Source organism: Pteropus vampyrus, unplaced genomic scaffold (genome assembly GCF_000151845.1).
Source record: "Pteropus vampyrus isolate Shadow unplaced genomic scaffold, Pvam_2.0 Scaffold18, whole genome shotgun sequence".
In the NCBI taxonomy this organism is placed as follows: Eukaryota; Metazoa; Chordata; class Mammalia; order Chiroptera; family Pteropodidae; genus Pteropus; species Pteropus vampyrus.
In genome coordinates this window covers 13193929-13220544 of record NW_011888799.1, presented here as the reverse complement: position 1 = coordinate 13220544, position 26616 = coordinate 13193929, and the positions used below count along the sequence as shown (strand labels likewise).

General features: G+C 34.4%; 1 protein-coding gene across 1 annotated transcript in view; it reads left to right on the top strand.

The window, feature by feature from the left end:
* Positions 1-26542, top strand: part of LOC105288587 (fibrocystin-like) — a 301050-nt gene extending 274508 nt beyond the window's left edge. The window contains exons 29-32 of the mRNA XM_023527696.1: positions 2754-2861; positions 9209-9367; positions 13235-13357; positions 25260-26542. Coding sequence (XP_023383464.1) covers positions 2754-2861; positions 9209-9367; positions 13235-13357; positions 25260-25714 — 845 coding nt within the window. The 3' untranslated portion in view covers positions 25715-26542. The remainder of the gene's footprint in view (positions 1-2753; positions 2862-9208; positions 9368-13234; positions 13358-25259) is intronic.
* Positions 26543-26616: the final 74 nt, after the last annotated feature.

The following is a 26616-nucleotide window of genomic DNA, read 5'->3' as shown; positions in this document are numbered from 1 at the left end:
TAAATATTGTGGTAATATACACAGAACATGAAACTTTCTTAACCATTTTCACATGTACAGTTCAGTTACCCATTTTTTTTGCCTTACTCATACTTCATACCTTATTCATCCTCCAAAGCTTCGCTCCATAGTCATATTCCATATCTCACTGTACTTCATACATTACCCATACACAGTACCTTACTCATCCTCCGTGTCTAATTCATACTCCATACCTTACTCCTGTACCTTGACTCACTCAGACTCCACACTTTACTTTGCCCTACTCCTGATACTTAGCACTCCCCCCAAATCCTTCATTATTTCTCTTTCAGTTATCCTAAGGATATTATCACTGACTCACTTAGAATCATACTGTGAAGAATGAAACTGTTTGCTATATTATTCTATTAACACCAATTCAAGCTAAGCGAGCTGACTCACCTGGATCAGTATTGTCATCATTTTCCTTCTTGAGAGCTTCAGTGGGAAAGTATGAAGAACAGGCTGAGGTTATCTTCTATGCATATATTTTTTCGAGTGTGTTATGAAGTAGGGAAAAAATTCTTATGTAGTTTTCTATTTTAAGAATGCTCATATCACCAAAACATCCTATTTCATATGATTGGAAGTTTCTTTTAAAACCATCATGAAATACTTCTTGACTTCAGAAAGAATAAAACCAAAAACATTTGTGATGGATTACATAACTTATTCTAAGTATTTCCTGGAGAAAAACAAAATAACAACAACAAAACCATAGCTATGTGTCTAGTCTAAATCTTTTATTCTGCAATTTAACTTCATGTTCTTTTGTCTCAGTAGATCTTCCTCAGTAAAAAAAAAAAAATAGGTTTCAAACTGTTAATGAAAAAGTGGATTTGTACACACAAACACAATTATTTAAGGACCCTTCAAATCCTTTAATACTTAATCATAGATCTTAGTTGTAGAAAAAAAAAGTTCTTAATTTTTTTTTTTAAATAAAATCTCCAAATTATGGATGTAACAGTTTTCTAGTATATATAGCTAGAGGTGAGTGGCATAGCTATGGCAGAGAATTTGGGCTGCAAGTTATTTTAACAACCATATGCCCAGCAGAAACATATTCAGGTAGCATTCCTTGATAAGTCATATAATCCATTTCAGTCTTGCACAAGCCCAACACTCCCATCTCATCCCAAGTTCTCTCAGCCAGTACATTGTTTATACCAGCTTGATCGGGGAGCCTGTCAATGGCATTTGTACATTTTACAATTACCATTCCAGAGATATGATGAACCCTGGAGTAATATACTGTACTTGGCAGCAACTGCCTCAGCTTTCGGGTGCATATGCTTCAAATCTGAGAATATCATAGATATATATGGGAATCTTTGTAGAGATCTCTGAGGCAAGCTGGTATTTAACACAAAAGCAAACCCATTTGGAGCTAAAGCACTTTCCATTAGGCAGTTTGGCGGCTGTTCTACGAGGCAGACTCACTGTGCTCCATGGACACATTTCGATTAAATGCTGTTTTGTATTCCTCCAAAGATGAGAACAATAAGGACGTTTGTCAAAGGAAAAACTGCAGCAAACGATTTCGTGTTGAACATCTGTACTCTGCAGTTCATTGTTTGCAAGAGTTTATTGACCATAATTTTGATGCATATAGGTTTTAAAGAGTATAAACTGCATTTATCATGGGCGCCTATCATTTATTTCAGTCTTGACTTATTTATTTCCATTTTTCTGGGCATTTTATTTATTTTGGGACTCTGCTGAAATGAAGAAAAAGATGTTTTCGAAGAACGAAGTTTTAGTTAGCTCTGCAAAATTGATGAGGAAAGACAATGTTTTCACAAAAAAGATTGAGCAATTGAATTGAAAAATGTAACACTAAGCATGTTATATCTTTATGATACCTTTCAGCCTTAAAGATCTCCAACTAGTTTATAAATTTTAAGAACACTCTCCTAACTCATTGTCCATCATACCAATCACAGTGACATTTCTAGAGTGAAACATAGCAGCTGTTAATTAGCAAAGTAATTTGAGGATAGTGGAGTCAGAAGACTAATTAATAGAATTGTGAATGTGATACTGAGTTGTCTTCTTTCACTTTATAAATGGATGGCCTATTTTTAGAAGATGTAAACCTTCTTTTTTTTTTTTTTTTTTGCATTTTATTCAGGGAAACCATAGCCCAGGCAATTCAAGTTACTCATTCACGGTAGCCTTTATCAGTCATGATTTCATGCATTGCTGAAGTCTTGATCCATTGGCCGACTCTGCTATCACATAAACTGTAGATCCTTTGAATAGAAACAGACCACCTGGAAAGATAATAGTCTTTCTTTCTTGAGAGACATTCAGTAATAAAAAAGTCAATATATAGTAATGGTTAAGAATGCTAACTTTGAAATTAGGCAGATTAGGGCTATAACTCCAGCACTGAGTGATTTAATCTTTTATGAGCCTAATTCCTGATCTCTAAATAATATAGATAATAACATATTTTATAGGGTTTTTGTGAGTTTATTTATAATGATGCATATAAAGCACTGTGAGGTTAAGCTTTCCATATATGTTAGCTGTTATTATTATTATTCTATCTTAGATTATTTGGTTCCAAGACTTGTTTAAGAAAACCCTGATGGATTTAGTAACCTCTTTAATTAAAAAATGTTTTTTCCTTTATTATCCAATTGCTTCTCTACAGGGAAGACCTGAAGAAATTGCTCTTGAGTATGTAACTAACATTTACTTTTTGTTTTTGTGTTTGTTTGTAGGGTGTACTCTGGCAGAAACTCAAGATGGTTATGTAAGCTTCTCCAACTTGGCAGTTTTGATTTCTGGGTCGAATTGGCACTTTATTTTTACTGTCACTTCCCCTCCAGGTAATTTCAATACAGTGCGTGTTTATTATCTGTTTCTTTTATTATTATTTTTAAATAGGCTCTTCTTTATAATAGGAATAGCTCCTATTATAAATAAGGAGTCATCATAGTTTAGAGAAAAAAATCACTTAATTATAACAATAAGGTGTGAGAAGCAAGAACACATGTAGAAATTAAGCCTCAGGAGAATCCTGGTACATTTTTCAGGATTCAAATGCAAGAATCCAAATGTACATTTTCCTGTAGTTGTTAAAATTTACTTTATTCTACATTTTTTAAAAATTATATGACATTTGATAGCATTTGGTTGGGTATTAATTAGAAATTTTTAATTTATAAAGGAGAGTTATGGGACATTGAATATTATAAATTTTTCTCTTTCACTCTTACTCTTCTCATTCACTTGCCCCCCCATCCCATAAATGGTGAGTATACCATTCAAAATCTTGGTACTTTAGAAGTACGGATAGGTATAAAGTGAGTGTAAATTTTTATACAATCCAGTTCTTGACAAAACATTAAAAAATCTCACTTCTGAAATATTCTTCACAATTTTTGCTTTATTAGAGGGTCATAGTATTCAATAAGTTTGTTAGTTAAACCTCAAAGCCAGATGAACCTATGTAAAATACTACTCTTTCATACAGAGAAGTGGTGGGAGTGCAATTTTTTATGTCTAATTTGTTATTTATTGTTGTCCTTTATTATTTTTCTAGACCTCAAGAGTACAAATTTTGATATGCTCTTTTTAAGGGACTGAACTCTGATAGAAACACAGTTAACACCTTGGGAAAAAAATGATTTAAATATCGCATTCATTATTGTGATTTACCAAGAAAAAAAAAACCTCCATCTAAAAGAATTTTAAAAATACTAACATCACATTTGAACTGAAAAGTAGAAATTTATAATTAATTATTAATTTTGGTGAAGTAAATTAATCTGATAAGACATTCAACTGTAGAAAGTAGTTCATGTTCAGGTGTGATAATGCAAAGTTTTACGAAATACATCAGAACAATCATTACTGAATGTAAACCTGTTAGAACACTGGAAATGGCAAAGAAAATCAAATGTTTTGATGTGAGGTATCTGAAGTTCAAAAACAAATGTTTAATTAAGGCTAGATATTAGTCTTCCCTCATGAAACTTAAATTCAAACTGTCATAGTACACTTTTCAAAAAGTTAAAAATGTAGCTCTCATGAAAATATATAAAGAGCACTTGTCAACAGGTTCTTGAACTCATTAATGAGGAAATCAGGAGAATGGCAAAGCGGTAAAGGAACATTTGAGGGATACAGATCGTATAGCCTGGAAGGAACTGCTGACATAAGTTTGCTAAATTGGATACAGGACAATAAAACTGTAACCTTTGAGGTTACAGGTCCCCAGATATCCTTTGCATCTTTACCGAACAAAAACCGTTTGCAGTTTACCAATATTGTACCAATTAACAAGCCTGAGCTTTAATTAATATTAAATATGAAGTCAAAAAAGTATGCTACAGAGAATTTGATAAACCTTGGATGGGCCTATTTAAAATGCTCCAATGTGACATTGATAAGAACTGTAATTATTTTTTTTTCTCTTAATTCCAAGTTTTGGACCATCTTTCTTTATAAAGGGAATATCATCTGAGGTCAGGTAATATTATTATTAATTATATAAGGCAGATATTCTTTAAATACCTATGAAGGTATCCTAATTTAAGTATAGGTTCATAGATAGCCATGTTCCGCATCTTTGGCCATGGGATTCCCAAGGATATATTTTGAAGTGTAACACATGTAGAGTTGGACATTTTGTCTTAGAGACTTTTGTCCTTTAATTTCCTCAATGGTTAACTAAGACTAAATACTTTATCAAGGTTATTTTAAGGAATAATTTGTAAAACCAGAAGTAAAATATGGTATAGACAAAACTTCTCATTAACACTTGTGATTTTGAGCTGAACTTGGTGTTCACGTTGACTAGAGCACTACTTTATTTTAGGTTCCACCTATAATTTATAAAGTAGACTGGGAATTATCTCGAAAAAATTTTTTTTTATCATTTTCCACAAATCATTCTTCATAATTTTCAAAACCAAGTCTGTGAGGTGATGCTCTGTCAGAATAAAATTACGAAAGTTTAAATTAAAAGAGAATATATGGAGGATAAAAAGAAAGCATTAAAAAGCCTGTACTTCTGTGACCCCTTATTGACATCATGTTTTGTTTTGTTTAAATTTTATTCCCATCCCCGACTCCATTCCTCTCTAGCAACCATCAGCTTGTTCTTTATATCTATGGATATGTTTCTAGTTTGCCTTATTTATTTGTTCATTTGTTTGTTTTTTTAGATTTCACCTATAAGTGAAGTCGTATGGTATTTTTATTTTTCTGTCTGACTTATTTCACTTAGAATAATACCCTCTAGGTCCATCCAGCTTGTCACAAATGGCAATATTTCATTATTTTTTATTGTTGAAAATATTCCATTATATATATACATATATATGTCCTTTATGTATATATGTGTATATGTATATATATGTGTGTATATATATATGTATGTATATATACTTTACTCATTTATTGATGGACATCCAGGATGCTTCTATTTCTCAGCTTTTGTAAATAATGGTGTCTATATCTTTTCTAATTAGTGTTTTTGTTTTCTTCATAAATACCCAGAAGTGGAATCGCTGGATTGTATGAAAACTCTATTTTAATTTTTTGAGGAATTTCTATATTGTTTTCTGTAGTGGCTGCATTAATTTACAATCCCATCAGCAATGTATGAGAGTTCTCTTTTCTCCACATCCTCACCAACATTTGTTATTTATTGTTTTATTGATGTTAGCTATTCTGACAGGTGGGAGGTGATTTCTCATTGTGGTTTTAATTTGACATCATGTTGATTAGCCATAAATATACAGAAAGTAACTCTTTATTTCCAATTATATCAATTTCTAGTGCTAGAAACATTTGAGAAAACAGCCCTCATTCTCACATTGATAGACCAATCAATGAAATTTCTTATTTCTAACAAGCTCCAAAGTCATAGATGTGACAAGCATTGATTTATGTTGTTATTGTTTCATTCATCTATGAATCAAGTGGAAAACTTGCAATAATTTTTATTATGTTTCCTCTTCTTTCCTAGAGAAAGGAACGGATAGAAAGAGGAGCAAATCATTATTCTTGTTTTAGAAATATATTGAGGAACTGATAGTTTAATTGGTTCTGACCGAGTGTGTATGGAATTCTCATAAGTCTTTCTAATATGTTGACTAATCCAGCTCAATTATTCATTTCTGAACTTCCTAAGACACTGTCAAGAAAGGTTGACTTTCCACCTAGTCTTTCCACATATGCTATCATTTACCTGGGTCTAGTCTAGGCTGTGGTTTTTGTAACCATTTCTTGGAGCCAGGGAGTTCTTAGGGGGTTCTCAGGGGCTTCTGGGCCAGGAAAAGGCTGAGGGAGCCGAGAATGCTGCCTGCCATCTAATCTAGAGAAATTACCTTGCAGTCGCCATGTCCATGCCTGAAATACATTTCCTCCAGAAATTTACCTGGCTCACTCACCATTTCACTCAGGTTTCTTCCTGAATGTCACCTCCTCAGAGAGGCCTTTCTGCATCACTTAACCTACAATACCATCCCCAACCCTGCTCTCACTTCCAGTCATTCTCTATCTTCCAACCTCACTTTAGCCCTTTTCATGGCACTTACCACTACTTGGCATCAGAATGTTTCTGAATTTGCCTGTATGTCTACTGTCTGTGCGCTCTGTGCCCCATTAGAACCTAAGTTCCAAAAGACACAGGAATTCTGGTGAGCTCTGTATTACGTTCTCAGAGTATAGGAAAACATGACACATCATAGGTACAGCAAATATTTTTTATTTATAAATAAGTAAGTATATTGAGATTATGTCTAATATTGCATTTAAAAAAATGTTTTGCTGCTAAAAACATTTGAAAGCTGATGATCTCCACCCTTAGACTCAGCTTATTTCTCTAGGCTTATAAACTGGTCTCCCTGACTTCAGGCCCCCAAAATTTTTCTTTCTACAACACTTCATTGGCTTCAGAATATAATCAAGGGCTTTCCAAATGATATTTAATGCCCATTAAAATTTGTCTCAAATGCTTTCCAGCGTTAATTACCAGTATTTTCCTAAACATCAATTGATTTTTTCTCCTTTCTGCCTTTATTTGCTCAGGCTTCAAAACCCGACTTAGATACTTTCTCTTCTGGTATGCTTTTTCTGATTACAGCTTATCACAAACATCTTTCCACAGCAATCAATTTGCATTATTCTGCTGGCATGTGTCACATTCTGATTTGTGTTACAAACATGTGTATGTGTATCTCATCTCATTTACTAGCTCTTAAATATCTTAAGAATGAGAACAATAACATCCACTTAGCAAGGTAAATAATCACCGAGCAATCAGAGAATGGATAAAAGAATAAGAAATTTTGTTTTAACTTCTGCAAATCTCTAGTAAAATCCATTTCCCCATACCTAGGCTACATTTATTTTACTCAGATGGCCATAAAAAGCAACTAATTGATAAGCAACAAGCCAAGTTTGTCTCAAGTTAAGATACACAAACAGGAGAACCATTTCTAGCTAATTTTGTTATGAGAGCTTTGGGACTGAGTCAGTCAGGAGTTGAAAGACTAAAAATCTAACTGTGACTTTCAATCAAATTGTCAGGTTCAACCTAAGAAAAGTACAGTGAAGAAAAACAGTGTTTCTTTGAGTAGAGAAAATAAAAATTTTGTTTTTGCCCGAGTGATTCAGATGAAAGCAGAGGTTTGGAGTAGGTTTATTTGTTTGAATAAGCTCCTTTAAAAACATTGGCTATGACTCATGTTCATAGGCAAGCTTTTTTTTTTTTTAATTTTTGTATTGAAGTATAATTGACATGATAAACTACACATACTTAAAGCATACCATTCGATAAGTTTTGATGAATACATATTCCCATAAAACCATCTCTACAATTAAGATAATGAACATATTTATCACCTTCCAAAGTATAAGATTATTAAAATTTTTCTTTTTTAAAAAATAATATACAGTAAAGTTTTTCTTTTTGGTATGTCATTACATGTAGAAATTCATGTAATCACCACCACAATCAAGATATAGGACATTTCCCCCAAATATCTTCCTTATACTTTCCTCTCTCCTCATATCCGCCCCTCCCACTACCACTAATCTCTGGCAACCACTGATCTGGTTTCCATCTGTATAGTTTTGACTTTTCTAGAATGTCATATAAATGGAATCATAAAGTATAGTATGTACCCTTCAGAGATGGTCTTCTCTTGCTCAGCATAATAATGCCTTGATGTTCATTCCATTTGTTTCACATTATTAATGGTTTGTTTCTCTCTGTTTATTCCTCCCTTTCTGGCTGTCTTGTTTTGGTTTTCTTCCTTCTCCTTTCTCCTTCTTTTTTTAAAAATTTTATCTTCTTGACTGAGTAGGATTTCATTGCATCTGGATAAGCCACAGTTGGTTTATTCATTCCCCTGTTGAAGAACATTCGGGTTGTTTCTGGGTTTGGGTAATTATGAGTAGAAGTGCCATAAAAATTTGCATACAGATTTTTCTGTGTATAGGCAAGGTATTTTTTTTAGATTCTTTTATGCATTGTTTAGAAAGAATAATGGGTTAGAACCCAAATAATCAGTCTGTTAAAAGCAGAGAGGTTTGGGATGAATTCTTAGAAAGATGCACTCTGTAAAGAAAGTTACTCATTTTCACCCATCTTCCATAGCCAAAGTGGCTCTATCTATCTACCACTGCTCTACTCCCAGTTCTCCAGATAACGAAATTTGAGTGGACTTTAAAAATTGTCTTGGTTCTGTAGTAGGAATCCCTGAGCCCAAGTTTTGATATTATATTATTTTAAATAGGATATTTAAATAGGATACATTTTAAATAGGATACATTTGTCAGAGCAAATAGTTTTGCACAGTCTGAAGCTGAGAGCATTTCTGTTCTAATTAATGGAAGATAAGAGTGAAACTGAAATTTTGCATTGCTGGAGAAAGTAAATCTGAGAATAAAAGGGGAAAATTGGAAGAATTCCCCATCAGTATTATACACAATTGGAAAGTACAATTGTATGTTATTATTAGAATTGGATTCTTGTAGTTCTCTAGAAATATAAATCTTGAATTTATTATTGGTTTATTTATTTAATCATTTAATTCAATAAATATTTATTGAAACTGCTAAGTACCATGTACTATTTAAGCATATTTTCCCACAATCTTATATTAGCATCTTATTAATACATTATTCTTGAGACATTATTATTATTTTTTTTAAACAGGGGCCAATTTTACAGCTCGATCCAGGTCATTTGCCGTCTTACCTGCGACTAGGTCAGAGAGGTCGACCATAATCCTGGCTGTTTCTCTGTGCTCCATGGTCTCATGGCTGGCCTTGTGCTGTCTGGTGTGCTGTTGGTTTAAGAGAAACAAAAGCAGAAGTATGTAGTTTTTTTTAAGAATAAAAATATTGAGGAAAAATGTGATTATGTATAATATATTAATGTTTTCTTCTTTCAAAAAGAAATGTTTATAAATTTTTGCCACATATTAAACCATATGGAGCTAAATTGTGCAATTCATACAGTAGAGATAAGGATCACCTAGTTTTAAATAATAGCAACAATAATAAAAGCTCATATTTATTGAATACTCACTATGGTCCAGGTTCTAAGTGCTTTAGATTTTTGAATTTATCTAATCCTCACAATACCTCTATGAAATATATACTAAATAAACACTATATCTATGTTATGGAGAAAGAACATGAGGCACAGAAAGGCTAAGTAACTTGCCAAGGTCACACAATCAGGAAGAAGCCAAGCAGTTTGGTTCCAGATCTCATTCTCTGAAACAGCATGCTCCACTGTCCAGGTAACCCTCCAAAAGGTGAGTTCAAGAATCAGGGTCAAACGTCCTCTTCTTCAGAAGAGGAAAGAGAGTGCTTGGTAGTTTTTTGTTTTGATTTTAGCCTGGAGAGATGGAGAATCACTGAAAGAGTTTCTATAAAAGAGGATTTTTTTTTCCTGTCTTACTCTGTGGGAGAGTAGATCGGGCACTGACAAATTTCTTACTCCACCCACACCACACTCCCTATCAAATGAGTGGATGAAACGCTTATGATACTAGGAAATATTAGGATACCAAAGTAATAAGCAAGAGTCAGAATATAAAAGGCAAAATGAGGAGAGGCAAAGAGAGAAAGTCAAAATAAAGGAAAAAGAAAGACGCTTGGAGCTACTTCTAGAAGATTTGCCATGTTTGGATTTCTGAGAGATGCACTGGATGTGCTGTTTATTTATTTATTTTTTATTAAGCTTCAGCCTGATATGCCTACCTCTCTCCCTGTCTTGATCTGGCTGGACAAACTACAAGAAAACTTGAAGATTCCTGTCTTTCTCGAGAAGAATGATATCTCACCCTGGGATGTTGTTTGTGATTTGTTGACCCCAAGGTTTTGGCCATTGGCCATTGTTTTTAAATCTAAAGTTCTATGTGTGTGCGTGCATGCGTGTATGTGTGTGTGTGTGTGTGTGTGTGTGTGTGTGTGTGTGTGTGTGTAAGAGAGGGGTGAGAAGGAGAGAGAGAGAGAGAAATTATGTAGGGCTTTCTGGTTTTAAAGCAAAGACCTTTTATCAGTTTTAATCTCATGATTCCAAGAAGTAGGTGACTTAATTCTCATCCTCCGTGTTACAGGTAAACCTACCAACCATGGAAGGACCTCTCGCTAAGCTCTGCTGACCCTATCTCTTCTCTTTTGGTCCCCGAGCTCTAGGGGAAGCTTCTTTCTTCAGTTACTAGCATATATGGACAAAGACTTCTATCTTCCTTTTTTAAAAATGTAAAGAGATCATGAGGAACTTGATGAAAAAAAATAGTATACAGTAATCAGCTTTGTATAAGTAATTTGTATTTCCTTGGAGAACAAGATTCTCTGATTCAACTGTATGGTCTGTCAGCAGGTTATAAAATTTTGATCCTGAGACCTCGTTAACTTTCAATAACTATTGGAAACCTCAAAGAATTTCATCAATGTGTATTCTATCAGTAATTCCAAATTAGAAGTTAAAAGAGAAAATTTTAAATTTATTTTTTTAACTAAAAATAATACATGCGTTATATGTTAACATAATTAACATATATTTTATTTAAAAAAACTGTTTCCAAAGAATGTAGAGTGAAAAAAATGCCATTTTTATAAACCTCTTTAAAGTCTGCCTTAAGAAAAGTCAGCAGGATTCTTTAAGCAGCTTCTGCATTCTATTTGTCGCAATGTGTTGTTTTGGCTGAAGTATATGAAGAAAATCCAGCTTCATGCAGATACGTAGTAGAAAGGGGAAGAGTATTTTAACCCATTTCCCACTTAGAAAAGAAAAAGTGCAGCTTGCTGTCAGCATTAATTTTACATAAACATGCTCTTTGAAGCTGAAACAAATCTGACTGATTATCAATGTGAGAATAAAATATAAAAACTGTTCTTGGAGTTATTTCTAAACATAACTTGTCTCTAATCCTAACGTAACAGAAATGTATATGATGATCACATATTTAATAATTTAATAATTTTTGTATGTGTGTGGTAAGTTTCAAAGCACGGAACAACACAAAGCAGAACATCACATTCCGCACAAAAATATCGTGCTTCTCTCCGGATCACCTCGCTGTTATTTGTTTGCATCATTCGTTTCTAAAGACTATCAATATAGTAGAGTGATGCAAAAATAATAATAAAAGTGAGCTATTTCATGACAAACTTTGGGGGTAAGTTTAGGACTGTAATCTGTGAATTATCTCAGGGTAAACACTGAAGCTGCAAGTGCCTGCCACCAGAGAGTATTCTCGGGGCAAACGGAAAATGAGTTAGTAGCATTTACAGATAATTGTGGATATTCTTCTTTGATACTGTACCCATACTGGCCAAAAGGTGGTTACTTAAAAGTACATTGAGTGGAGCTTTTTACTGTGCATGATTTTGAAATATTATTAGGCTTGGTCTTTTGGAAAAGGTTGTTTCACTGAGTCATGAAGATCTTTCAAATGCTGACATATTTTATTCTACAATTTTAAAATCACATTTGTTAATTTCCACATAGACTTTTAAGAGTTAGAAATCTGTGAAAATTGTAGTTGATACAAATTTTCCAAATTTCTAAATTTCTCATGAGTGCTTGAACTTTATCCCTCCCAACAAGTACTACAAGTTGTTTCTTTGAAGTTATAGGCTCATTTCATTCACTTAAAATATATATCTGCCAAATATCTAAGTACGAATAACCATAATTTGTCTTTCAATCATTCCTCTCAAGTTCTTTCAATGCAAAAATGATGTTCCCTGAAAAAATCAGCTAGTTCAGCTCAAAGCTCAATCACCACAGGGCTTCTCCTTGATCAATCATCATGTGCCACGACATGGCATCATCTGACACTATATTACAAATTTATTTGTTTATCTCCTGCCATCTGAACTAGAATAAAAGTCCTGTGAGGGCTGAGAACAGGTCTTTCTTACTCATCATGTTTTCCCATTGTTTACTGAGAACAGTGCCTAGCATGAGAAACATAAATATATATTTAATAAACAAACAAATAGAAGATAAAGCATCTCTTCAGTCAGCAGTAGACTGAAGATATAAAGTCTTCAATCAAAAGCACACATCTACGTAAACTCTGTGGATTATACCAATATCAATTTCCTAGTTTCAATATACTACGATTCCGCAACTTGTTAACAGTGGAAAAAGCTGGGAGTTGCATGGGTTCTCTTTGTACATTTCTTTGCAACTTCCTATGAATCTATAATTACTTCGAAATAAAAGGTTAAAAAAAGCATTAGTAACATTCTATACCAGTTCTGTTCAATAAAAATATGACATGAACCACAAATATGAGGCATATAATCTCATTTTTCTGGGAGCCATTTAACCTAATATATCAAAACATTTCAAAATATAATAAATATAAAAGTATTAGTTATCTTATATTTTTTCAAAATTAAGTGTATAGTCTACATTTATAGCACATCCAAATTCAAACTAGTCATATTTCATGTGTTCAATAGCCACGTAATGTAGCTACCATATTAGACAGTGCAGTTTTATACCTAAAAGTTGATGGTCAGTATATGGGATTTTATTTAATTATTCCTTAAGCTCTAGGTGTGTTACATACTTTCTATTGCATGTATCTCACAATCGTTTTGTGGGGGCATATAAGAAACATCAATACTTAGGGCTCATTTAAAATAATAAATGTTATTTTATTCTAAAAAAAAAAACAAGAAACACTAAATTCTTTTCTTATTAATTTAGAAATAAAAAATGAAGATATTTCTGAATCCCAGACTAATGATCAAAAGAACCATAGCCACGTCTCATCCAAACACCAAGGATCACAGGTAGAGACTGATAAAGAAGACCCCATAGTGGGAGAAGGTAAGATTGGACACTGGGGATGATCCCCACCAGAGAGACCCAGTGTGGATGAACTGTGGCCTCCCTCAACTCATGGCTCATTTCTGAATTGATTTAGTTTATAGCTCTTTCTCTCAGTCTTTGTTATGTCATCTCAAAGAAATTATACCCCAGCATAGGAATCTAGCTGATCTAACTGATCACTATCTATTAACCAATTATTCAAGTTGATATTTATATTTTCTCACTTAGTAGAAGATTATTGGTTTAACATTTGAATTTGTTACACAGAGAAAGGGAAAACCAGAATATAGGCATATAATCTTTCCCTTAGCTATTGCAAAGCTGCCAGTTTGGCAACATTATTGAATTTGGGAAAGAAGAGAGTGTAGCTGCCAAATACCAACTATGCAAATTAGATTGAATATAGAACCCTCAAGAAATGAGTCAGCTTTGTTAAGCTCTTTGTTATTTAGTTGTTCTTTTAGCAAAATGTATTATTTGCTTACATTGTGCTTTAAGCCAAATGATTGTGCTTGTTATATAGCTAAATCACCATGAGAACTGGTGCCAAGCAGAGAAAAGATAGGTATTTGCCTCAGACCAGTGCTTTGCCCATGTCCTTCTAAGGACATAGGAAATAGAAAGATAGCAGACAGGACAAAAAATGGGTTTGCTAAGGATGGATATGATGTATGGAAAATATTCATATAATTTCCATGGATCTGAAACATTTTGAAACATATGCTCTAAAGAGAAGAATATTCTTATTTTCTAAGTAATAGCCAATTATAATATTTTCTGCTTGAAATGAATGTGAATTCTAATGGTTCTGAGTGCATGCTTAATCAAAAAAACAGCAGTCCAATGTTGTTCTGCATCTAACTAGTTCAGTGAACTCTGAAGAGCGTGTGTATGGGTGCATACATGTATCACATTACTGGCATCTAGTGAGAGCAGAGATACTGTAAACATCTTACAATGCACAGAACCACTCAAACAATAAAGATTACTTGGCTCAAGATGTCAATAATACTAAGGTTGAGAAACCCTGACAAAAGCTATTGCTTGTCATTGTAACATTTTGATGAGAGACTGCTGGAATGAGCGGATGCAATTAGATTCTATCCACCAGTAAATATTATATAAGGATTTCTTTCTTCTTGATATTTATTTAGTACCTTATAAGGTCCTCTCTGTATAGTTACAAGGAGGTGATACCTGGTCCCCTGTTCTTTCTAAGTTTCCAATTTGGTTGAGACACAAGAATAGTATTTTAAGGAAAATGAAAGAATAATTCCAAGCAATTAACAATTAAGTGTAACACAATCACAACAAACGATGTGTATTTGAATAATTTAAAGATGAGAGAAAATGCTAAATAGGGGAGAAAGAATATTATTATCCTGAGTTACATGTTTAGTCCCTCTAGCTCTTAAATCATATCACACTGTTTCAAATCCCATTTTCCCAGGGCTTGGTTGTCCAGTTTGCACAAACTCAGGTTTACAGAAATGCCAGGAAGGGAGCCCAGCTTTGTTTTGTCGAAGCTCAGTTTTATATCATTTGTTCTCAAATGTTGTCTTGTCCCCTGATTTGGTTAATAGCCCCCCAGATCTCCCAGGCTAGACATCTCAGAGTTATCTTTAACTCTTAGTTCTCCCTTAACCACCCTATGCCTTTGCTAGCCAAGGTTCATCAATTCTGCCTCTGCAATGTCTTTGATTTTCATCTTCCTCCACTCTGTTTCACAGATATGTCTTCTTCAGTCTGTTAATATACGCCTTACAGAAGTCCACTCCTCCACTCCCTATCTCTTTTTCCCCTAAGACAGTATGTCCCATATACAACAATAGACCTCCCAGTTGCAGAATTCACGTCTTCATCATTCACTTAACAATGGTTATCAGTGGCCTATTACCATAACACCCTATGTGTCCACATTTCTAAACCATACCATTCCTTCCAATCTCAGAATAATTATTTTTTCTCTTTTCCAAATTCTCGTATTTAAAAAGAATAGTCCCCTTCTCCCAACTTTTATAACACTTCCTTCTTGTTCACTCAACGCCTTTTATATATAATATAAATATTTGTGTTATATATATTTATATATAATATAAATATTGGCGTTCACCAGATCCTTTTGTACAAATGCTCTATCTTTTCTAATCCCAGCAGTACTTTTACTGTAGAGCGTTACAATATTAGACTGCTTTAACTATTCTGGAGTGAGTGATGAAGATCGAAACGAAATGGGCCTCCCTTCTTTCCCTTGCCCCTTTCCAGAAAATCCTGGGTTCCAGCAGTTTTTTCAACTGCTGGAAAGCAAAACAAAACTAAACAAAAATATCCTTATTTTTTCCAAAAGAGATTTAGAACATTTATTCAGGTTTACAATTAACAACGGGAGAATGACAGGACATCTTCTGGGCCCTCCTAATGGACGTAATGTGACCACCTGCTTCTGGCGGTGCTCTCTGCTGACCGCCTTAGTTTCTTCTCCCAGGACAGCTGCTACTGTTAGGCCTTGGCACTGTCTTCTTCAAATTATGCTCTGATCTTTATCTGGCCAGTGACCTTTTTTTTTTTTTTTTTTTTTTGGTGACATTTGTGTACCCAGTGTTGGAAATGGGAAACTGATATGTAAAAATGGCAAGATATGATGCATGCGTGGCTATGGCCATCAACTACAGGGATTTATCTGTACCACTTTAGAGTCCTGTCAACTAATGTGAATGTAAAATAAAAAGGACAATCAGTGTACCTTTGTAGGTACAAATCTATGAAGATGACAGGGATAGGAGAGGGGAAAGATGGCCTTAAGATGTCTGGAATTGGAGAGAAAAAACAGCTTAGGGCTAGAAATTGTCCCACATTTCCAGGAAAGTAAAACTATATTCTGAAATATTAACAAATAGAATGTCAATGTTATATAATAAGAATATGAACATCTCTTAATTTAAAAACATGAATAAAATCTAACAATTCCTTAGGAAAACTTCTGTGAAATAATCAGGAAAAAAAGCCTGCCTACTAAATAAGTTCTAGAGTTATTTGCAACCAAGATCCAATATCACATTTAACAATGGAATGTTAGAAGAATGCCTCCTCTAATGAGGACAACACATATAACTCAATCTTACCATAATATTATTAACTGTATTTTGGAATGTTAAAAAACAGTCAGATGTAAAACAAAACTAAGAGGATGGTGTTGGAGAAAATATATGATAGTTTGATGATGATATAGTTATTTAACAATAACTCAAATTATTAAACCGTTAACTCCTATAATTTATAAATAACTTGAGTGACTTACTCAAATATATGTCAATCTATGCAAAAATAATATTGTATAAGTCAATGGTATATAGTTAGGAAACAATGAAATATATAATAGTGACCAAAGAATATGCTGTCTTGGAAAAAAATTAACTAGAGATATATTAGAATTACATAAAAATAAACTATTTTATTGAATAGTTTAAAGAGAAGACTTGAATACATAGGAAATTACAGCATGTTTCTAATTAGACTGACTAATATTACAAACACCTCAGTTATTCCTAAATTAACTAAGGTTTAACACAGTTCCAGTTATTTTAAACTGTGTACAATAGCATATGATAATTCTAAAATTTTTCAGAAAATATGGATCAAAATATGTATCAAAATATGATACAAAGCTATTTTTTTATAAGAAATTTATTTTATGGAAGTGGTAAAGGGTAACTCAACCAGAGCGATCATATTTATGTTATTACTATTCATAAGACAGTGTGATACCTACACAAGAAAATGTGGGCATGTTAATGAAAATAACCTCAATTAGATATAGATATAGATAATAGATAAATCAATGTAATATATAGTAAAAGAGATGAAAAGAAAGGACAATAGGAGCGTTAGTCTATAAATAGAGCTAGTAAATTTGACTATTTAGAACATTTATCAGTCTAGATTTACACTTCAAAGAATACTCTAGAGTAAGCTTCAAAGTAAACTCTAGAAGGATTAATGAGTTAAATTGGATTTACCAAAACACTTCCATTGCTTGAGTATTACAAAAACAATAAAAAGGAGATCACTGGTGATATAATGTAAAATTAAATGCATTTTTTCTTCGTCTTTTTAAAATTTTCGTACCTTCCTGATTTGTCAAGTATTGCTTATTAAAAATAAACGATAATTTTTCACTTGAACAAATAATCTAGAAAAGGCATAAGTAACAGTATACTATTTATTAATTAATATTTATCAATTAATAAACTAATTAATAATTTAACATTATCTATTAACCATTGCATATAGCTCCTTCTATATGTGGGCAGGGGTGTTGCCCTTATTGGCAAATAAGAAACCAAAGTGGAGTACATTCTTTATGTTGGTCAGCCCTCCATCTCTCTGCTTGAATTCTATTTGGGTTCCAAAGTACAGGCCTTCCATACTGAATCCACATCATCCAACACCGAATGTAGCTCACGGAGACTGGACGAGGAAAAAGATGAACAGTGGAAGAGAGGTGAGGAGCGAGGGGAGATCATTGTTAGTGTTCCCATTGCAAAAGAAGCCAGTGACGAGAACCCACACAAATTACAGGCATGGCATGTATTTGATGCCCAGGAAAGTTTTGGAAGACAAAAGGGGTAAGGATAGCTGACAATGCTGCAGCTGACTGTGGTTGAACCTGAAAGGATCGAAAACATCTGAGCCCTTCTTTTCATAGAGAAGGGATATATGTTCCCATATTGCGTGCCATTCTTCCTAAAACTTGATCAAAACTACCAATAGGACTCCAAGAGGCATAGAGGGGCAATTTGAAATCCCATCTTTCCATTTTAATGTGAACTCAACAACAAGGCAGAGGTGGAAAGGGGGCATGCCAATTCATATGTTCTGATTCTCAATATTCTTCTTTCCCTAAAACCGAAACATTCAGCTGAATGCCTTAGGATACATATCTACTATAAATTCATTTTTTATCTAATTTGTCTGAGATCTAAGCTTCCTATGGAGGTCCGAGATCAAAGGATCTGATTCTTTCTGATGTCGGCGCTGACATATAATGTGTGCTGACTTAGTTCTGTCTATAACCTCACAGTGGGAGGCAGCCAGCCTCCCTGGGCACCTATACACAGAGCACTTTCATTTCGGCTAGGGAGTCTGTCAGGTATGTTGCTGATTGGGGCTGCCATGTAAATAATTTATAGGAGATTTTTAAATGTTTTGGGGCCTGCGAAGGAAAGCTAACACTTGTGTTAGTCTTTTATGAATAGATGCAGACTTGAAGAGCAAGGGGGAACAGATTCCCAGTGATGGTCTCTCAAAAACAGGATGACAATATATATCTTCAGTGATTTGAAAATAGGTGACTTGCAGTGTTTGAATTTCCCTTATAGAAAGTGGTATTGGTTTTACCAAGGAATAAAAATTCAAAGCTTTTTTTTTTTTCTTTTTTAAGTTTGCTTCTACATGACAATTTATTATTTTTGTTCTTTGGTTATTTGCTGATCTCAGTAAACTATGCCTTTTCCTCCTACTGGGTACAGTAATTATGGAGAGGACACCAAGCTCAGTACTTGGCATAGAACTGGGCATAATAGGGAGACAATTTTGATGGCATAAAAAGTTCCTTCCCTGAAGGAACTCAACATCCAAAAAGGAAGACAATACTCTCATACAAAAAAGATAACCAATAATAGAAGCAGTTGTACAAGTCAAGTGAAAAACTATTCGATAAGTATTGAGGCATAAATCAATGTAGTTTGAGCTGTCAAAGGAACAGTTCTGGAAGGTGTTGAGATCCCACAGGGAAACTAGGATAATCCAAAAGTTTATATAGCTCTAAGCAAGAGAATTATCCCATAGTTAGATGGACATGGCAGATATATGCTAGGCAAAGGACTGGAAAAGGAGAGAGAACATATGAGTAACGTGGGTTTAGCAGAATATTAACTGATACCTCATAGAAACAACATAAACAACATGATACTTTATCTCATTTTACTGCTCTATATCAAAAGTGTATTATATATATTTAGATTGTTACTATTACCTTCTCTCTTTCTCACTTCAGTTCCCCTTCATTGTTAAATTAAATTGAATAGGAAATTAGTATACTTTGCCCCAATAATGTGTCGTATAGTGTGATGGAGACATGATTACTGTCTTCTAACACAATCTAAGACATATCTCAGTAAACTGAAGGGCATAATACACAAGTTAAAAAATTAGCATTTACCTTCTATATAAAACAGTGATTAATGAATTTGGTGATGAACTGTGAGAAAAGCAAAGATGGCAAATGTTAATGCTGGTGTTGCCACTCAGGGGTTCAGAATAGTTCTCAACCTTTTTTTCACTATAAGGTAAATAAAAGATAACATTCACATGCATGAACCCAACGAAACAGTCTTCTTAACTCCCCACTGCTGTCTTTAACTTTACACAATGTTACGTAGTGCTTAGAGTACATGCTCTGGAGCCAAAAATCTTCAAGTTTATAAAACGAGATCTGCCACTCCTTTGTACCTGGTCTTGGGAAATTACTTAATCTCTCTGCACTCAAATGTCCTCCCTTCCAAAAGAGAGATAATAAAAACATTTACTTCAGAAGGTTGTTTTAAGGATTAAATTATACATATAACTTGGGATCCAACATGTGATAATTGCTAAAATCACTGTGTGTTACTTTAAATTATTAGCCTTTCTCTCTTCAAAAAACACACACCAGAATATAAATGAATAAAGATGCCATTAACATAGAATAATCTCAAATTTCCTTTATTTTGTTAGAAAACATATACTTTAATAGAACTGCTTTTTAAATTGAACTATAATACCTTATTGTTTGTAACAAATAAATTGATAAATTTCTCAACACACACTGTATTACGAGAATGAGAAAGTCATGAGTAAAGAAATCTTTTCTAAAGGAAGTGAGATATTTGGGGATATGAATAAAAGAAAGCAGAGAGTTTTGAAAAATAGGATGGAAAAAATATTTCAAGATGAGTATGTTTTACGATTATTCTTACAGGTGGAAAATGAGGTAATCAGGGGAAAGAAAACATTTGGGCTTAGAGTAGCATGCAGCCAGAGACTAAAGCACTATGTGGATATAAAATACTTTAAAGGATATATATTTGGGAAATCAACTAAAAAGAGTTTAAAATTTCGAATTTAGAAAAGAGTATACTTTTTAAAAACAATGTTTGTAATGTTTAAGCTGATATTTACATTAAATTTCCATGAAATACTCCTACGAATGGTCCTTTGTTTCTTCCTGCAGTAATCATTATCATCACCTTCATCATCATCACAATAATAACAAAATCACAACACACCAGCTGAGCTTTATAGCGACCTTCACAATTTACAAGGTACCCAAACATGTTTTAGCTCATTTGCTCTCATGACAACCTTATGAGATAGCAAAGCAGGTTATCCCATTTTACTACTACCACTACTACTACTAATAATAATAATAAAGACAACGGTCTCAGTAGTTTGTCTGATTATAAAACCTTTACTCTTAACCACTGTCCTGGGCACATTGCAAGTGAAACCCCATCACCACCCCGCACACACTCACACTTGAAGAATACTAGCCAGAAGGTGAAATTAGGGCCTTTGTTGCTGTGAAATGCCTTTTCAGATACCTGGTCTGAAAAAACTCCCTAATTCTTTAAACGCTGCTCTTAACAGAAAAAGAAAGTATGTGATATCAGTATTTAATTAACAGGGAGACAGTTGCTATAGAAGATACAAGCAGAGTTAAGAGAAAGTCCAAGTTTTCAAGAAGGTTATAATCTATTGGGGGAAAAGGTAAAATATATTCAAGTCCTTATACTAATTTATCATACTATTCGACAAATATTCATTAGCACCTACAACCACCAGGATGTTGTATAGGTAACAATATTATAGCCTAAGGGGAATATTTTTATTTTCAATTGATTTATCTTTATGTGCTCTAAAGAAAGTTTTGTTTTTTTTCTGAAGCAGTGGAAATATAGTGTTTCTCTAGACTACAAGATCTCTTCAGTCTTCTAATCTCTCATCTATCAATGGGGATAGCACTAAAGTCTATGACCTGTACCTAGATGTTCAATAAATAGTAGCTTTCTTCTCTTCTCTACCCATGTTTTACCATCTCTAGAATCTTTCTATTCAGCTCTTAAATATATTTAACTCTGGTCTGTTGTTCTTTATCATGTGTTGTTCACACTACAATAGCTTTCTAGCTAATCTCTCTAGCGTCCTCACGGTTCATTCTCTTCATTATAGGAAGGCTATTTTTCCGAGAGAGAAATAATATGTCACTGCCTTACTTCAAAACTTTCAGGGACTCCGCATCTTCTGTGAGATATGTTCTAAAATCCTTAGTAAGGTTTTCAAACCCCTTGATTTATTTTTGGCCTCTATCTAGTATTATTACATTATTTTTTTGCCAACCCCCACCCTGCATACATATCCACACTGAAATACACACATTAGGTTCTCAATGTGGAGCTCTGCCCAGGGACCCCAACATGCCTTTTTCTTTCTTGCTGCCCTATCTTTACATATGCTATTTTCTATACTGGGGTGCCTTCTCACCATACTGTCCTTTAAAACTCAAAAATCATCTCCTTTGTGAAACCTTCGTAGCTTCTCAAGCAAAGTTAAGTATGCCCTTTCTGTCTTTCCTAGTACTTTGTTCTTAGCATAAGGTTCTAACCACTTAGCATAAGGTTTTAACCTTAATCAGCTTAGAGGTCTATTTCTTGGAGTCCTGGAGAATAGGGGACATGCTTCTAGGAGCCCTATTATCCCCGGGCCTAGTACAGGCTCCGTGTACTTTCTTGTTTACATTTGTCTGTACTATGGGAACATAAACTCCATAATATTAGGACTGTTTTTTGTTCATTGCTATATTCCCAGCCTTATCACTTAGTAGGTACTCACTAAATAGTGAATTAATGAATAGATGAACTAATAAACTAATGAGTAATGGACAGGTACTCCAGCAAAGAATCTCTAGAGGCTCAGAAAGAGTCCTCCTACAATCCAGTTTGAGTACCTGAAAAGAGATTACATGAATGAAATAAGGCAAAGAAAGAGAAGAGTAGGATTTGTGAAAAATTCGACAAGTTCATTCTTTTGAGATACTGAATCTGAGGCACTTTTGAAATTTCTGAAAATGGAAATGTTTCAAACCTTCAGACAATGAAGGTATTTGTAAAATAAATGCAAATCAAACTAAGAGATGACATTTAAGAAAATTGGTGAGAATAGACTGTACATGAAAAACATAAGCAAACAGGAAAAAAGACACCCTAAAATTAGACATCTAGGGTCTTTCTTATTGATAGTTCTTATTTGTTAATTTTAATGTAAATTTGTGTAATGTTTCTATCTTTGTGAGATATAGGGTCATTAATTCATGGTACATTTTATCATTGTAAACTGTAGAAAGAAAAGATACTTGTATAATCATATTTAGTCAAAAAAGATGCTTACGGAATCATATTTAGAAGATATTTTAAGTGCATGGTGTCCAAGACAGGCTAGCTAAGTTTGCATCCCTTATCTACTACACTTAAGAACTTTGTGACCCAGAGACCGATCTGTAAAGTGAGGACAGTAATAGGACTAGCTTCATGGGGTGATAAAATAGTTCAGAGACTTAATTCCAATATGGGGTGAGAGGGGTTCTTACATAGTTCCAAGTAATTCTCCAGACACCAGTTGGGTGTCCTACGATTCAACTAAATTCTGACACTATCCACCCAGAGATAGCATCAGATTACACAGGTTGGGGGCTCAGTCCTACAAGACTGCCCCTCACTCCTCACACCAACTTCCGATGCCAGTTGTAAGCCCAGATTATACTACCTATGCTTCTGACCAACCAGCTACAGATTGAATTTTCCAAAGACCCCTCCGTGGACTCTAGATACTAATTTCAAGTCCAGGTTGTTAGCTGTATTTCTGACCAACTGGCTATAAATCAAAGGTTCTCATGACCCCCTCCTTAGGTCGATTAATTTTCTTGAGCAGTTTACAGAACTCAGAAACATTTTACTTACTAGGTTACCAGTTTATTACAAAAGGATATAAACTCCAGAACAAATGGGTGGAAAAGATGCATAAGGCAAGGTGTGGGGAAGGGGCTTAGACCTTCTATGCCCTCTCCAGGCATGCCTGTCTCCCAGCACCTCTACGTGTTCACCAATCAGGACGCTCTCTGGACTTTGTCTTGTCGGGTTTTAATAGAAGTTTCATTACATAGACATGATTGATTAAATCATTGGCAATTGGTAATTGATTGAATTAACCCCTAGGTCCTCTCTCTTCCCCAAAGGTCAAAGGGTGGGACTGGCAGTTCCCTTTCTTTAATCACATGATTCGTTTCTCCTGGCAACCAGCTCCCATCCTTAGGTGAAGTCCAAAGTCACCTCATTAACATAACAAAAAGATATCTTTATTGCTTTTATCACTTAGGGAATTCTAAGGTTTTCAAAAATTCTGTGCCAGAAAAGGATTTCTTATCATAAATCACAATATCTCAGGTGGCTAAGAGGATTAAATGACTGCCTGGCAGTATTGAGTTCTATCTGAGCATTAGTGATTTGAATTATGATGGTTATTATTTATCCAGTCCTTACTGTATTGCAGGCTCTGGGCAGTGCTTTGCATGATTCATCTTATTTAACCTTCAAACAGTCTTATGAGGTGAATACTATCATTGTCACTGTTTTACAGATGAGGAAATTGAAGCACACAGAGCCTAACTACAATTCACACATTTATTCATCAAGCAAAGAATCAAGCAGCACATCAAACTACATTTGTTTGATTCCAAGCATGTATTCTTAGCTGCTGTGACATGTAGCTTTTAGAGACCATCTTTCATATATTAAATACCATAAACAACAGTTTTGGTAGATTTGCTGCAATTGTATCAGTAAGACTATATAGTTCTAGTTCATCATCATTTATTGCTCAAGTAACATGATAGGTTAATTAGTTCATTTACATGTAGCATGATCGCATTTTTAAAAGCTAGTGGTATTATTGCTTATGTAATACATCCTTCAAAGAATTGGGATGGATTAGGACAAAAATGCCCAAATCATCTATTACCTCTGTCAATACCAATGTTGTAGGCTTCTGAGTTGAATATTAATTATGTTGAATTAGGAAAATAAATGTCAAGGGGAGAGAACAATAATTAAGGTTGTTAAAATGAAATGCGTTTTAGTAAATTGTTAAGTAGCACCTAAGAGTGATACGAAATTATACTGAAGCTCAGAGAGGTTAAGTGACAAAATGAAAGTCACAGGGCCAAACAGTAGGGGAAGGGAAACTTGAACCTTAATTTTGTATCTCCAGTCCAGTATTTCTTCAGCTGTTACACAACCACATATGTAAACACTCATATGAATACATGCTTATCTATATATTTGTGTTACCTCTACATATGTTTATTTTCATGTTTTTTTAAAATCGAAGATATTCAAATTGTAAATTTGGCATAAAAGCCAAAGAATTCAATAAAACTGGTTTTTAGAGCTCACATTTCTCGATATGAGTGTTTGTTAACCTACTTGGTAAGGCCTAACTATGGCCTAGTTTTCATATTTATGCTGTTAGGCTTACAATAAAAAATCTTTGTTGACTTATCAACATCATAAAAATGTTTCTCTGGGAAGCTCTATAATCAAACTTTTATTAGATAATATTAATTATAAATTGGGCATAGGATACAGTGGGTTTTTTTAGAAAAAATTTTAAAAATTTGGAAATCGATAAACGGATAAGACTCAATCTTTAATTATTTGGCAATATCTTTCAGGGACACTAAATATGCACCATATATAATCAAATGATTGAGAGCTAAACCTATTTCTTCCCCTCCTTTTTTTCTCCATAGATATGAGGATGAAGGTCATGCTGGGCAAGCTGAACGAGCTCCCCCACCAGTCACTAAACGGAGTGTCCAGAAGGAAGGTTAGCCGCCGTGCTGTCCAAGAAGAGGGTGGCAGCCGAGAAGGGGCTGCTGTGCCTGCTCCCACTATTACCGGTGTCACCTCCCACAGGCACACCTGCGCCCTAAGCCCTTCTGTTCAGCAGACTTATGTGCAGGAGACTGGGGACTGGAAGGAAGCCCAAGAACAGTTGCTCAGATATCAGCTGGCAGGCCAAGATCAGCTGCTGCTGCTCTGTCGAGACCTCCCACAGGAGAGGCAACAATTGCAGGACCAGAGTCAGTTGGGCAAGGACGGTGGCAGCTTGGGGCTTTCTCAGGAGAAGAAGGCCTCCTGTGGTGTCACCGAGGCATTCTGCCTTCATTCAGTACATGCAGAAGCTATTCACGAACAGCTGTGATCAAGCAGCCTAGTGGGCATTTGGGCTGAAAGTCAGAATGTTCAAAATATTTCTGGAAAATGAGTAAAGGAGACGAGGCTTGATCTGTTAGGAGGCTAAGAAGGGAGAATAGGAACTCTGAATTCTCTTTTATCAACTTTAGAATGGAAGATGATCGTATAATTGCTTGTAGATTGGAACAGTGTCTGATATATCTTTTGTATGTATCATGGATCCTAGGCCAGGGCTAGTCAAATAATAGGTTCCCAAATATTTGTTAATTTTGTATTTGTTTTTTACCTTAAGTCAATTACCTTCCTGATTTCACCATTCTTAATAATGACTCAATACTGATTTATACCAGTAGGAGTTGTTATTAAGCTTTCTCTAGGATGATCACACCTAGTGCTTTGGGCTTTTCTTATTAAGGGATCATGCAAAGGTCTGGTCTGCTACAGTTATTCCTGCAGTGTTGCAGCAAAACATTTATCTTATAGGAACATTTGAATGATAGGAGATTTGTCAGAACTTGTCTTCCAATCACAAGACAACTTCCTGGTTTTTTACAAGTCGATTTTATTTCATAGTTTAAATCTTATCATTATTGAAAGCCCACAGTAAAGCAAACGTATCAAGTCTGCATTTCATGAGTATTGATACATGACAATTAATATTCTCATGGGTTTGTTGAAATTTTAGTTAAAGACAAAGATTCAAAAACAGTAAATTTTTGGAAGGAACTTGTTCATGAATCAAAGTTATTTTTCAGTAGTTATTTCTGTTAGTAACTAGGTTAAGTTTACAACTGGAATTAAAAAAAAAAAAAATGAACTCTATTGGGAGACCAGAGATAACTAAGTGGCCAAGTAAATTATCAGCTAACTTATTTATCAAGGAACTGCTTTTTGGAGAAGATAATTCAT